General features: G+C 37.2%; 1 protein-coding gene across 5 annotated transcripts in view; it reads left to right on the forward strand.

Annotated features, from left to right (window-relative positions):
* C3G (C3G guanyl-nucleotide exchange factor) overlaps positions 1-16193 on the forward strand; it is a 403493-nt gene that overhangs the window by 310291 nt on the left and 77009 nt on the right. For all 5 annotated transcript variants that reach the window (XM_069820753.1, XM_069820750.1, XM_069820751.1 and 2 more), the window contains one exon: positions 5262-5454. In XM_069820753.1, coding sequence (XP_069676854.1) covers positions 5262-5454 — 193 coding nt within the window. The remainder of the gene's footprint in view (positions 1-5261; positions 5455-16193) is intronic.

Consider the following 16193-nt stretch of genomic DNA (forward strand, 5'->3'; position numbering starts at 1 on the left):
TCTGTAGTTGCAAACATGCATGATTCATACTCAGCTGATATATAAACCGCAAATTTGGAACTAATTTATGAAGTTTATTATCCTGTGTCGCACTATACCAGCATATTAATTTCTATGACAAAAAGCACTGTTTTGGCTTTACGAGGACTGAACCTGGAATGAATTTGTACACTTAGGCATACATTGGTCCATTGTGCGCCCAAACCATGTGATGATTGTCCAAGTTCAACAGGTGACCTAGGTGGCATTCGCGAATCCGATGCTGACAGGTGGACCATTCTGCCTCAACCCCTGATAGGAGCCAGATCCTATCTACACACAAATAACCTGATAAGCCACAGGGGCCCGTTTCTATATTAGCATTAGGAACTCATACTAACCCCAAGATTTTACCTCAGCCTATTTTTACTATTGCAGATTATAGATGAAATGAAGGGTAGGTGGAATGTGTTGGTGGAATGATAGGAGGAAATGTGAGTATCCCGAGGAAATAAACCCTCTTCAATGTCTGCTTTATCCACTACCGACCAGGCCAGGGATCGAACCTGGGATGGAGGAATTTTTATTCTTCCCTTGATCTGTATCTGATCAGATAAGATTTATTTCCTTACTACTGTATGTTCTTAAGAATTGTTATACATATTCCTTCATTCTATCAAATTTTGTTAAAAGACTTTACATGGAGATGTTTTCGAAAATATGTATTGTAAACTCAGATAATGTCAGCAACTTTTAATTAGGACTCTCTACAAAATTATATTACCTTTAATAATAACAGCACAGTTTTAAATTTTGATGATAATTCTTAACATGGATTGACTTGTTCTCTAATCTCAGAGAGATCTTTGACTTATTTCCTTACTATCAAATTGGAAAGACTTATTTGCTTTTTCTTTACCGAAAATAATTGTTCACCTATCTGGTTTTACTCAAGCCTCATGTCGTGTTTTACTCAAGCCTCATGTCGTCTTTTAAATTAGAAATAGCTTGTTTTGTTTCTACCAAAAGATAGATCATACTACCTTCTACCTTCTGTCTCATTTTGACAATTTTATGACCTGTTTGCTTTTTCCCCACCACCCTAGATTTCTTCGTCACCCATCTTCCTCTTGTCTTCTTCCGACCAATATCTACTTCATATATCAGTAAGATGTAATCTGAGCTAATATCTGCTCCTGGTAGTCGCTGCATTATGTAACCAATTTCGGAATCTCTCCTGAACCAGTATGTAGTCTATCTGATATCTCCTCTCATCCCTTGTTCACGTGTATCTTCTTCTTTTATGTTGTTGGAATAATGTATTTCCAACAATCATTGCATTCCTTTTACCATTAAAGTGTATTATTTTAATGCAGTGAAGACAAATTTAAGAAATATACAATTACTACATATTCCCATTTTTAAATCAACAATACCAGTATTAAAATGCTCAGCTTTAATTTAAATGTGTAACATATTTAATTCCTTATCTCTTAAGAATAACCATCCAGATTTTGGCTTATTATTACAACATAGACTACCATACAAAATTGCTCTATGAACTTTCGTACACTCCATTTGATTAATATTTATATTATAATTTGTAATTGAAAGAATGATGCTGAAACTGATCAGGAAGAGAAAAATAAATTGGCTGGGTCACGAGCTAAAAAGGATATACTGCTTTCTGAAGGATGTACTGGAAGGAATGGTGGATGGAATAAAAGTTCGGGGCAGAAGAAGATACCAGATGATATATAACATTAATATATATGGATCATGAGTGGAGGCTAAGAGAAAGGCGCAAAATAAGAAAGATTGGAGAATGCTGGGTTTGCAGTGAAAGAACTCTATGGATGTATGAATGAATGAATGAATGAATGAATGAATTTGTAATTTCATGTAGGCTTAATATTTTTCTTTATCCTCAGACTTATTGAGTTTGTATATTTTGTTTTGTATTTATTCATTTTATTTATAGTTTTCTGTCCAAGTGCAGGTCTTTCACTGCAAACCCAGCATTCTCCAATCTTCCTCTTTTTTGCCTTTCTTGTTATCTCCGCATATGATCCATATATATTAATGTTGTCTATCATCTGCTATCTTCTTCTGCCCTGAACATTTCTCTCGTTCATTATACAGCACAATTTGACATAACTGTGTCAATTGTTGTTAGCAGAATGAATAAATAAATAAATCACATGAATATAATCGTTAAGTCGTAATTCTTTTACAATGCTCAATCTGTCATAGTGATCTCCATAGAGGTTACATTCTCTCATTTCGTGTTTTGTCCAGATTGTGTGGTACACGAAAGCTACAGCAATCATTAGGCTCTCTGAGAGAAGCTGTTCCCCGTCGCTGGTGTAGAATAAAGGTGTTGAAGGGGTGGTTAGCATTTCTTCTCATTCATTACTTAAGTTGACTGATCATTGGTCAGTGAAACGTGATCTAGTAAGAGTGAGTTACCCCTCGAAATTTAAGTTGCAAGTGGTGCTTTATGCAGAAGAAATTGAAAATCGAACAGCAGGGAGAAAATTCGACGTCGACAAAAATAATGTGCAAAGGTAAATTCTAATAAAGGACGTCCTTCAAAAAACGTTTAGAGTCATATCCTTTTCTTTTTGATGGACAAAACTGAAGACAACGCAGTGGAGCTCGCATCATCTGACAGCAATGACTTGAGTGAGAATAACAAAGAAGTAACGAGTTAAATGTGTTATGTTATCAGTATACAAATGAAGACATTGCTTATAATTTTTAGAAGGTATCTGATGTTAATTAAGAATACATTATTTTCAACTGAAGTGCGATTTTTAGCTATTTCGAATGCCACATCCTATTTTTTCTTCAATTTTGGATTTTAAAAAGTGCATTCTATAGCCTATCTGCTGAAATATGATGTGTAGAAGAATATATCTTCTTAATCCTCTCCTCTGATACCTTTCAGTGTCGATGATACGAGAGATCTTCATCTGCTTCTATCCTCAGTCAAGGTGACTGCCTCTCTCACCTCTCACAAACAGTGTCCTAGTCTTCCTGAAGTCTTCACTCCTTCAATCCTAACCTCCTTTATTAATCTCGGTAGGCGATCTGTTTTCATCCATTGTACGTACATGGCCAAACCATTTCAACTGTTGTTCTTGGATAATCTCCTCCAGTGACTTCATCTTTAATGCCTGTCCTAATGGTTGTATTCCGGATTCTATCCTTTCTAGTCTTGGTCTCTATTTTTCTGAGGTATCTGATTTCTGCCACCTGGACTCTACTCTTGATTCTCTCAATCAGTGTCCAGGATTCACACTGGTATGTTAACATCGACATATAGGTGGTCTTATAAACTGCTATCTTTGTTCTCTGTAATATCTCTTTCTTCTTGAGGAAGTTCATTTGAATAGCAGATAGCAGCTTGCTGCTGCAATTCTTTATATATATTCGTTCAGTGTTCTGTACAAGGACAGGTCTTTCATTGCAAATCCAGCTTTCTCCAATCTTTCCTATTTTCTGCCTTCCTCTTTGTCTCCTCGTATGATCCATATATCTTAATGTCGTCTATCATCCAATATCTTCTTCTGCCCCAAACTCTTCTCTCATTCACCATTTCTTCCAGTGTCCTTCAGTAGGCAGTTTCTTCTCAGCCAATGACCCAACCGATATCTTTTCCTCTTCCTGATCAGTTTCAGCATCATTCTTTCTTCACCCATTCTTCTCCATATCCACATTTCAAATGCTTTTATTCGCTTCTCTTCACTTTGTCTTAATGTCCATGTTTCTGCCCCATACAATGCCACACTCCATACAAAGTACTTCACTAGTGTCTTCTTTAGTTCTTTTTCCAGAGGTGCATAGAAGATGCTTCTTTTTTCTGTTAAAAGCTTTCTTGGCCATTGCTATCCTCCTTTTGACTTCCTGGCAGCAGCTTATGTTACTGCTTATAGTACACCCCAAGTATTTGAAGCTGTCCGCTTGCCCAACTGCCTCATTTAGAATTCGCTTGCTTAACTTCTTTATTTTTCTTCTTATGACCTTGGACTTCGTCTTATTTGCATTTATCTTCATCCCATACTGCTCACAGCTGTCATTTAGCTCCAGTAGCATATCCCTTAGTATCATCTCCTCTTCTGTTAATAACCCCTATCATCAGCAAATCTTATGCAATTTATTCTTCTTCCTCCTACTATCACTCCTACCATGTTCTGAAAACATTTATTTACTAAATCCTCCAAGTAGATGTGTGTAAATACGAAAAATCATAGTGATTGCTTATAATTTTTGCAGAACAGTGTGAAGATCAGTTAAATATACTGAAATAGCAGTTCTTAATTAAAAAATAAAGAAAATTAGATATAGTGCATTGTTGATTTGGGAGCCTAAATTTGTGAACCAAGTAATTATTACAAGAACTTATTACATTGAGGGTACAAAATAGCTTTGGAATACTGTACACATAAACTATGGAATCTAAATATTGACGTGTGAAATTTAGCATCTTTTTTTTTAGTTTAGAATAAATAAATATATATTGTCATTATTATTGAATACTTAAATAGAAAACCTTTAATCATTTTACAGTATTCATGTTTAGTAAATATGATTAAGTGATGTTTTACTGCCTGCAGCTGCATTACGAACTTCCTTTACACACCTCACTCTGTCTATGCTGGCGAAGATCAGGACTAGAAATTGCAGTAAAATTACACAGGACAAATATAAGACAAATAGACTTACTCAGTCTGTATGGAAAGTATTTAAGTTTCCTGCTGGAGGCTGGCACTCAGTGCTAGCGAGAATTTTTTCTGTGGTGATGTTGTGGTTGGAATAAACATTTCTCAGCTTACAATAAACTGCGAGTGTTTTTTTATAATCTTATGTACTCATTGACTCTGCCTAACGAATGCAAAGAAAGGTTGCAGAGAATTTTTCAGATGTCTGAGTTCCTAATCATATTACAGTCTATGATCATGTTAGAAAATTCAGAGAGGAACTGGAAGTTACAGTACAGAATGGTAGGGGAAGGCATCGTGTTTTGATCCAGAATACTCTAGAGATGTAACACTTCGTATAGAATGGTTTGAAGCTGGTAGTTCAGGTGTAGGCAGTAAAGGACACTTGTTAGTATTGTTCTGAATCTGGCATACTGCAGTAACGTATTACCAAGTGTATCTGTAATGATTACGAAATTGCTATTTAATTATGTCTGTCTGTTCTTTGTGAATGCTGGGTTGAAGGACGCATTTCTTTTCTATAAAATCGCATTTCAGCAAGTTTCCATATTGTTGCAGTCATGGCATATATGGAGATGTTTGGCAACTGTTCACATCCGAACACCAATGAATTTCTGCGTCACTCAGTGCACACTTACAACCTTCTACAGGCCGAGTGGCAGCAACAGGAGATGTCGCTCACATCCACACAATCATGCTCTTTCTCTATGGTGTCATCCCACAGCTCCCAAATGCTTCCTGGCACTGTCAGGTATGTTGTACATCTAACACATTATTCTGATGAATCATTTTATAATCTGTGTTTGCATTATAAAATTATAGTCCATTTTCTTTAAATAAAAAAATGTATTGTTTCCTTGATGATCCACCACTTTAGGTGGAGAAAATCCAAGTGTGACTTCCATTTGGTGTTGACCCCACATAGTATACTGCATGTAATAGACACCACTGGTAAAATTCAGGGGCCAGGCCCACCATTACTATATTATAAACTCGATAACAGATATTGTAGTCTACTCGAAACTTTTCATTGGCATTGTGGACTTGCATTGCTTACTAGGTTTGTTGTGAGATTTCATTCATGATGTACATTGTGTGTGGATAATTATGGGAACTTTTTATTGTACGAAAGAGCTTCCATGTAGCAAATTTATCGTGAATGCTTATGAGTAGAGCCCAGATGTTTAGGCATTTATTTTGGTTAAACTAGACAGGCATATAGCACTAAAAATAGCAAAAATAGGCAGTGAAATAGACATTTATTATTCATAGAAATAGACAAAAAATAGACAAATACAGTACTTAATAAACTATCCCATACGGTACTCACTTTCCTTGGTTACATGTCACAACAAGATGCTTTTTTCCACTTGTCAACTGTCATAGTGAGCTGCCTGCCAGAGAGAACATTTTTCATGGTGGAAAAAGATCTTTCTACTTCTACTGAAGTGACTGGAGCAAACTTAAAACAACTTATTTCAGAAGGACTGTCACTACTTTCTTTCAGAGATCGGAAAAAACTGACTGCGTATTGTCTCAAAAAGAGGGGTGTGAGAAGGGATTAGAGACTTCAAAGTATGCGTGACTTTCGCATGCAAGCGACAACAGTAACGGGACCTGGAGACTTGTTTTTAATACTTCCCTCGTCCTCTTTCTTTCACTGGTAAACCCCGAAGTGACCTGAGCACTGAGGGTTATACTATTCAAACATCTTTGTTAAGTGACATAAAAGATATAATTGGTAGGAGAGAAAAGTTTACGACTTCTTGGAAACATATGTGGGTCATTCTCATGAAATCCATCACATTTCATTCCCCTGCATAGATTTCTGTAATATCTTGTAACTTGCAAAATATCTCCTGTGTAAAGAATACAGCACTATTACCGTAGTTATCCACCCTAAACTTAGGTCGATATTACATTTTCTTACCACCATGCATAGCTTGGAATACCCAAATATGTGGACACCGTGGATGTCCCGCACTACAGAATATAAATTTCAATGCATATCACCTTTAAACTATTAATCCGAATGCAAACAAACACATTGTATTGAAAAGTGCGTTAAAGGAAGTAAACATCTCATATACAACAGTTTTATAAAAGTGCCCAATGTCACTACAGAAGTGGTGTAGTTTTTGTCCACGACTTTTTAGCTTTGCCATGGAACGGATGATTCTTCGCTTTGAATTTGCCGCTTTAAAATAGAAGTTCAATGTGGTGCTTCCAGAACATTCGGGAGATAAAGATGGTGAATTGCTAGTGCTTTGTCAGACATAAAAAAAATCTGCACTTGCGTATCAAGTTAAAAAATGGCATCGAATAGCAAGTGTTCATTTTTTTAAGTGGACACCGTGGATAAAGTGCCAGCTCAACTACGCAAGGAGGAATTACCAAACTGCTGGGTAAGTAATGACTTCATAGGCTATTTATGAAATATGATCGGAAAAATTAATATGCTTAAAAGTAATTAGAACACACCAGCGCAAAGTCTGAAATGTGGACACCGTGGGAGTGGACACCATGGCTATAAACACCGTGCATTTATTTGCAACGAGATATTTAGTTCACATGCCATGATAATTATTATTGATGTGATGTTTATGATGTAACTGGAAAATACAGTCTCTACATAGTTCTATATGGATACAATATTGCGACTGTATCATGTATTACACGATGAGTGGTGGTGAACTGACCAGAGGACGGAAAAAAATACGAGAATAAGGAAAGGACAAGAAAAATAAGCTTAAAGACAGAAATTTATAGAAGTAAGAAATCTGACGTTTCAAGAAATGTCAAAAGTCGAAACGTGCAACTTGCAAGGAAAATAGAACCAGAGTGTTTAACGATGGAAGCAGATCCTGAAAAGCACGCTGCTTACATAACGGCGGAGAGTAAGATATGGGCTGAAAGGAAGAAGGAAGGAAAAATTAAGACATTTTCTGCCATGACTAATAGAGAATTAAGAGAGCGAAGGAAAACCGAAGAGAATAGATGAGAGAATATTGCACGAAAATTAAGAACAAATATATTCAACAATGTAATAATAGTAATTTGGTGGGAAAGGATACAAAAAGCTCTCCTGCTAATAAAAAGTAGTGAAGTTATTCGAAAACTAAAAGCCGAAACATTAAGCTTAAACGTTTAACAGAAAAATTGGGAAAGTTTTTTCACATGTAAAAAAAAATGAAATAGGCCTATGCTATACTCCATCTCGTATCACAGAGAAGAAAAAAGCAAACCAATCTTCCTCGCGCACTGCAGTTCGTACTTTGCTAAGAGGGTGTCCAGTTCCTTCTGACATAAAGAAGAAACTGATCCTTGGAGAGTTGCTAGAACAACAATTAAAATCATTTTCTTCTGTAGAATATAAAAGTAAAAAATTAGTAAGATGCATCATAAGTGGCAAAATAATTAAGATGTATAAAATGCTGCAGCACTGTAAGAGAGTAGTTTCTCGCACAGTTGTTCGCCAGAATAATTCCTACAGACACAAGAGTAGCCACAGTTTGGAGTACAAGCATCACGGGTACAATACAATAAAGACGCATCAGTATAGCGGTGTGAAGAAAATCAAAATTTGGTAATTTTCAATGAATTGAGTTATATGTGTAAATTTCAATGTGGTATGGGTCATTGAAAATTTTCTTTTGTGTAAAGGAGTTGGTTTGTGTCTTCTACAGAAGTGGTTCTTATTTTTTTGTAGGGCATACGTGTGTATATACTTATAAAAGAATCAGAATTAAAGGTAAAATATTTATCATTATTGTTATTACTATAACCGTAAATCATTTCTTATTTCTATTTAAATATCTTCATGAAATAAGTGAAATCAGTCACCGGCGTAGCTCGGTTGGCTGAGGTGCTTACCTGTCGATCCGGAGTTTCGCTCGGGCTTGGGTTCGATTCCCGCTTGGACTGATTACCTGGTTGGGTTTTTTTTTTTCGAGGTTTCGTCAACTGTAAGGTGACTGTCAGGTAATCTATGGCGAATCCCTGGTCTCATCCAGCCAAATACCATCTCGCTATCACCAATTCCATCGACGCTAAATAACAGAGTAGTTGATATAGCGTCGTTAAATAACCAAGTAAAAAAGTGTAAACCAATATGGTATTATTATTTATAAACATATAAATTAATACGTTTATCACTGTTAGTGATACTTCACGTTATTAATTAAATATGTTTGCGAGCGAACATAAATACTTATTTCATTTTGTAACATGGCTCAATCGCATTATATCTAATAACAATCAGTTAATATTATTATGTATAATAATATTTGTGACTTATTTATTTTCAGTATTGATTTCAAGTCGGTGTGTAAATCAAATTGCCTTTACGAAGCCAAAGGAATAATCCATGGATTAAAACTGTAGACACCGTGGAGATGCTGTGGACACCGTGGAATCTGAAAATTGATTTTGTTTTATTTCTCGTAGCACACGAAGATTTAGACATGGCCACTAACACACCTGACTTATCTTTCACACCTTCAACCAATACCTAGCAAAAAATTAATCTCCTTACAATTTCAGTTGTTGCCATTTTTGGGTTCCAAAAGTGACTGGTTTCATGAGAATGACCCATGTATTGCTGGAGAATAAGATTCTGAGCAAATATTTGGGTAAGGTGAATATATATTTTTAATTTGTACAACCATTCTGTTTTGTTTTTTTTATATAATTTATGTGCGGTTTATTTTAAATGGATTCAAATATACGAGTATGTTGTTGTTTTCTAATGCCAGGCGTTTAACAATAAAGTCATTTGACCTCTTGCACTCCAATATTTTTCAAAGATATTATCATGGCCAGCCACTGAAGAACAGATTTTGAGGTGTTCCGAATCCATTTCTTGGTTTGAGTTGCACAATGGGCAGTTAGGGGACTGATATATTCCAATTTTATGCAAGTGTTTGGCCAAACAATCATGGCCTGTTGCCAATCTAAATGTAGCTACAGACGATTTGCGTGGTAAATCGGGAATTGTGGATTTTGATACAGAGAGTTCCATTTTTTCCCTTGGGATTGTGTTATCAAATTTTGTTTGTTGAAGTCTAAGTATGTAGATTTAATAAATCTTTTCACAGAGTAATACGTAGATTTAGTAACAGGTCTGTAAGTAGCAGTGCTGCCCTTCTTTGCTAAAGCATCCGCTTTCTCGTTTCCCAGGATTCTGCAATGGGATGGTATCCATTGGAATACAATTCTTTTATTGAGTGATATTAATTAAGAGAGCATTTTAGTTATTTCTGCTGTTTGAGATGAAAGTGTGTGTTTAGAGACTATTGATAGAATAGCTGCTTTGGAGTCTGACAATATAACTGCATTCCTAAATTTATTGATGTGGCATAGAAGATTCCTGAGACTTTCACTTATCGCAATGATGTCTCCATCAAAACTTGTTGTTCCATACCCAAGAGATCTATAAAGTGAGAAGAGACAGCACGTAACACCTGCACTGGCACCTTGTTCTCTGGAGATCAAGGATCCGTCATTGTATAAATGAAGCCAGTTTTGTGGAGGGTACCTAATATTAATTGTCTCTAAAGACAATTGTTTCAATTTGTCAGTGTTTACTTCTGATTTCAGTATTTCTTCTGTTAAATTTAGATTATATTCTATATTTAATAGAGTTAAAGGGTTTGGTTTAATTTGTAGGTTTTCTTTTAAATTCGGGATATTGATTTTCTGTTTTAATTCTTGAACAATGGATATGAAACTTTTTTGAGTTTTCAATCTACAGAGAGGACTGTATGAATGCCAATTGTTTCCTGGTAATCTAACAAGTTTTTCATATTGAATCAGTGCTTTTCTTCAATTGTCATTTTGATGCTGTTAATATTAGTGAGGAATCTCATAGAATCTATTGGAGTTGTTTTGATTCCACCAGTAATGAGTCTGAGAGCTTGGTTTTGAACATATTCTATGTCGTTTATGAAAGGTGAAGTAATTAAAATTTCTCCGCAGTATGTCAGCACTGGCTGTATAAACATTTTATATGTAGTGTTCAAAGTATTCCTAGAGCACCCCCATTTCTTTCGTGCTAGTCTTTTTAGAAGGGAGAATCTTTTACAAGCTTTTTCAGAAATGTATTTCAAATGGTTGCTACATGTTAACTTACTATCGAAAATAACTCCAAGATATTTGGATTCATAAGTCCTAGGAAGGTGTTGGCCATTGTATTGGATATTGAATTCTCTTTCTTTTTTACCAAGTGAAAATATTTGGTAGTTACTTTTGCTTAAATTGAGTCTCATCAAATTTGATGTATTCCATTCATGTAGTTGATTTAGAGCTTTAAGAGCAGAATTTTGAATTTTGTGTCTATGTCTGTAAGATCCGGAAGTCCACAAAACTATATCATCTGCAAATAGTGCTGTTTTCATGTTTGATTCCTCTAATAGGGAGGGTAAGTCATTTAGGATTAAAATATATAAAATGTACAATAATGACGTAAAAAGGCTAAAAAAAGGCATTTAACCTTACAATAGGCAATGGGAGCTAAAATAGGCAAAAAAAGCAAAATAAAAATTGGGTCTATCATCCCCAAATGTGTGGAAACATGTTTATCACTAATAGATCTGTCATATATACACTCAGATTAAAAAAGGCATTTTGCCTAACATCCAGGCTCTACTTATGAGACTGGTGACATGTTTCAAGTAGACAATACATGATAATTTATTATAATGAGATCAGGTAGAAAATAATAAATAACCTCACTGGTCCACAGTCTTCTATCTATAATCATAGCCTTTGACATGTTTTACAAGGTACACATACAAAATGCATGTTAATTAAACTGAAAGAAATCGAAAAGAGCCAATGACTTAGCTGCTGAGTACTCAGCATTGGAAGCCAACCAACCAATCAACCATAAAAATGTACCAAAAGTAATATAATTCTCAGTGAGATGAAATAGACAAAATTATAAAATAAAGTGAATTTATAAAATCTTCGGGCTGGCTAGAATTATTCTTGCATTACACACCAAAGCGTGTCATGAATCTGATAACAGAAAGAGCAAGAAAATGCAGGTATTTCCAACCAATAATGTAACTCAGATACAACGAATATGATAAGACTTTGTTTAATTAACGTAAATAAAATGGGATTAACATTAATGTACAGTGTATAATTTTACCAAAATCCCAACTGATCATTGATAATAACAAGTTACTGAATTACATTAATCTGCAAATACAATGCGGAATTTGACCAGTGCAAGCTTTCATTACAAACAAAGGCACATAGCTTGAATTAAGTTACCTTCTAATAGATTACATGACCTTGAAATGTTTTCTTGCTGTAAAGAAGATTAAATTCTGGTGATTGAACAGAAGAGCTAAGATTTCAGGAGCCAAAAGTTTTTGCCGACATAACCCAGCTAGTCAATTCAATTACAAGACATTACCTCAACATTGTTGTGTAGCCTACCACTCCTTCCTCGAAAGAGAGAGGAGTTCCAGCTGATCTTGTTGTGACTCAAGATGCTGAGTGAGTGAGACTCTGTTTATCTCTCATCATACAGATGTAGACTCAGAAATAGGATCAGTATGCACATGCGCAAGACGATTTAGACAAGGAAACATTACAAAACATTACCCATTCTGGCACAGATTACAATTAACACATCAATTCATGAGTCATTCCATATTAAATTGCACAAAATGGAACAAATGTTTACTTTCATATGTCTGGTTGCATTATACATTTTTTTTTATTAACTCTATATCTAATAAACTAATGTATGTAGTTATTATTTCCACCTAAGTCTAAATGTTTTAAAAATACTGCATGCTAAATTTCGTTAAAAATTACGCACAATCCAACATTTAAAGCATCATATTTCTGAGAATATTGATGTTAAAATAAAATAAAAAATGCATCTAACGGCTTGAAAATCGTCCTTCATTAAATATTTACTAACTGATTGTAGTATAATTATGAAAGCTTTTTTTTTTTTTTATTTATTAAGATTTAGTATTTAAAAGTTAGATATCAATGTGGAAAGGCATATTAAAAACCCTAAAAAAATGCCTGCTAAATGGACTGAAGTATCTGAAGTATTCGTAATAACTCTAGAAAAAAATCACAATGGGATTTCTATTAGTTAATGGAAATTTAATTATTTACAAAACAATTTATAGCGACTGGTGCAGCAGCAATGGATTAGGGAACCACTGACCACGTGATGTTTGGCTTGTCGATTATATATTGTATGCAGCACCGAAGGATGCAGTGAACATTGTACTAACACAAGAACTATTGGCTTCACATATCATTTCACTTGACCTATCCGGAAGTTAATAGACATTTTATGACACAAATAACATAGGATGCGTATTTTCCGGGCTAGAGGGCCGTGGTCTGTCAGTGTTACAACCAAACGTTTCGTCCACTACTCCGGTGGACATCTTCAGTGGTGTGGTACACGGGTGCGGAGAGATCTGCTGTGTGTATCAGGAACTGGCATTGAGACTGGTAGCACGTCGATATTTAAGGTGTGGGGCTGTTGTTGCTTGTCGTCGCCGCCGTCCGCACTAGTGGCTTCAGTGTTCTGATTGTTTGTGGTAGTGTCTAATTGTCGGAGAAAGGGTTTGATGTGTGTGCTTCTGAGGGCCGGATACCAAGCTTTGTTGACCTTGAGTCCTTCCTCCTTACGGTTAAAGTTGTTTTTGTGTTTATGAATCTCAATAGCTTCCCGATGTAACCTGGCATAGAAGTGTGGCGTACTGCTTAGGATGTCGGTGTCCTGGAACCTGATGTTGTGATCCCCATCATTATAAGCATGCTCGGCTACAGCTGACTTGTCCACGTAACCTAGACGGCAGTTCCTTCTATGCTCGGTGATTTGGGTCTTGAAGCTACGCTGTGTTGTACCTATGTACACTGACCCACAGGAACATGGGATTCTATATACTCCAGCTGATAAAAGTCAGTCACATTTGTCCTCGACAGACTGTAAGCAGTTACGAGTCTGCCTAGTAGGAGAGAAAATTGTCTCCACGTTGTGTTGTTGTAGTATCTTGCTGATCCGGTCTGTAGCTTGTCTGTAGTATGGAAGAAAAACCGCGCCTCTCTTGGTTTGGCCTTGTCTCGGATCAGTTGGTGTTTGCCGTTTTGGTTTTAAGGCTCTTTTAATTTTTGCTGTGGAGTAGCCATTGGCCTCCAGTGTAGACATGAGGTGGCCAATTTCCTGTTTTAGATGTTGTGGATCGGAGACCCGATTGGCCCGGTCGAAGAGAGTTTTCATCATCGCCCGCTTCTGCCTGGGGTGGTGGTTTGAGTCGTTGTGAAGATATCTGTCAGTGTGGGTGGGTTTCCTGTAGACTTTGTGACCGAGAGAACCATTCTCCTTCCTCCTGTCTCCATGGTGAACTGAATCTGTGTGTGGTGGCTGTTTAGATGGATTAGGAAGTCCTCGAGGGCTTGTCTTCCATGGTTCCAGATGACGAAAGTATCGTCCATGTATCTGAACCAACAGGCAGGCTTAAGTGCCGCAGACTCCAAGGTCGCCTCCTCAAAGGATTCCATGTAGAAATTAGCCACTACAGGACTGAGAGGACTCCCCATGGTCACTCCGTCTGTCTGTTCATAGAACATCTGTGACCATTGGAAATATGTGGTAGTCAAAACATGTCGGAAGAGAGCCACGATGTCTTCAGAAAAGATGTCGCCTAGTCGTTCTACGGTGTCGCTGACCGGTACTCTAGTGAACAGTGAAACCACATCAAAACTCACTCGAATGTCCTGTGGTTCGACAACCAGCATCTTGAGTCTCTCTATGAAGTGGTTGGAGTCCTTGATGTGGGAGCTCGTTTTTCCTATGTATGGATTCAAGAGGTTGGTGAGATATTTTGCCAGTGCATAGGTCGGGGAACCAATACTGTTGACAATAGGGCGGAGTGGTACCTCCGGTTTGTGGATCTTCGGCAGGCCGTATAATCTAGGCCACCACACACAGATTCAGTTCACCATGGAGACAGAGAAGGATGGTCAGTTACCCTTCCTTGATGTTATGGTCTACAGGAAGGAGAATGGTTCTCTCAGTCACAAAGTCTACAGGAAACCCACCCACACTGACAGATATCTTCACAACGACTCAAACCACCACCCCAGGCAGAAGCGGGTGATGATGAAATCTCTCTTTGACCGGGCCAATCGGGTCTCCGATCCACAACATCTAAAACAGGAACCACAGCAAAAATTAAAAGAGCCTTAAAACCAAGACGGCAAACACCAACTGATCCGAGACAAGGCCAAACCAAGAGAGGCACGGTTTTTCTTCCATACTACAGACAAGCTACAGACCGGATCAGCAAGATACTACAACAACACAACGTGGAGACAATTTTCACTCCTACTAGGCAGACTCGTAACTGCTTACGGTCTGTCAAGGACAAACGTGACCGACTTTCATCAGCTGGAGTATATAGAATCCCGTGTTCCTGTGGGTCAGTGTACATAGGTACAACATAGCGTATCTTCAAGACCCAAATCACCGAGCATAGAAGGAACTGCCGTCTAGGTTACGTGGACAAGTCAGCTGTAGCCGAGCATGCTTATAATGATGGGGATCACAACATCAGGTTCCAGGACACCGACATCCTAAGCAGTACGCCACACTTCTATGCCAGGTTACATCGGGAAGCTATTGAGATTCATAAACACAAAAACAACTTTAACCGTAAGGAGGAAGGACTCAAGGTCAACAAAGCTTGGTATCCGGCCCTCAGAAGCACACACATCAAACCCTTTCTCCGACAATTAGACACTACCACAAACAATCAGAACACTGAAGCCACTAGTGCGGACAGCGGCGACAACGACAAGCAACAACAGCCCCACACCTTAAATATCGACGTGCTACCAGTCTCAATGCCAGTTCCTGATACACACAGCAGATCTCTCTGCACACGTGTACCACGCCACTGAAGATGTCCACCGGAGTAGTGGACAAAACGTTTGATTGTAACACCGACAGACCACGGCCCTCTAGCCTGGAAAATACGCATCCTATCAACGCCGGCCGTGAAAGCTCACATTCCAAGACAAATAACATATTCGCACATTCAAAAGCACTGCTAAATTGAGCTTTTTCAGTAAATCGTGACTTACGAATCTTAAAGTACTCATTTTAAAAACGTGATTTAGAAGGTTAAATGGATTGAAACATTTGTTACTGTATATATTATGTTAAGTTTACCGTTTTTATGTTGTAGCAGTCGTGTCACAAGCGTTACTATTCGACACACAGAACTTCACTACATTAAATTCAAACCCTGACTGATTACTTTTTTCCCTGTATACTTCGCCTCTTGCTATATGTTTACTATAACGAAGTGCTAAGGCCTCACTCAGCTTATTATCGTTTAGACTAGACTTACGAAGTGCTAAGGCCTCACTCAGCCTTCTTATCATTTAGACTAGATTTTAGTGCAGGGCTCCCCTCTAGAAAAGATATTTACTATTCCTTGA

The sequence above is a fragment of the Periplaneta americana genome, chromosome 3 (genome assembly GCF_040183065.1).
Source record: "Periplaneta americana isolate PAMFEO1 chromosome 3, P.americana_PAMFEO1_priV1, whole genome shotgun sequence".
Taxonomy (NCBI): domain Eukaryota; kingdom Metazoa; phylum Arthropoda; class Insecta; order Blattodea; family Blattidae; genus Periplaneta; species Periplaneta americana.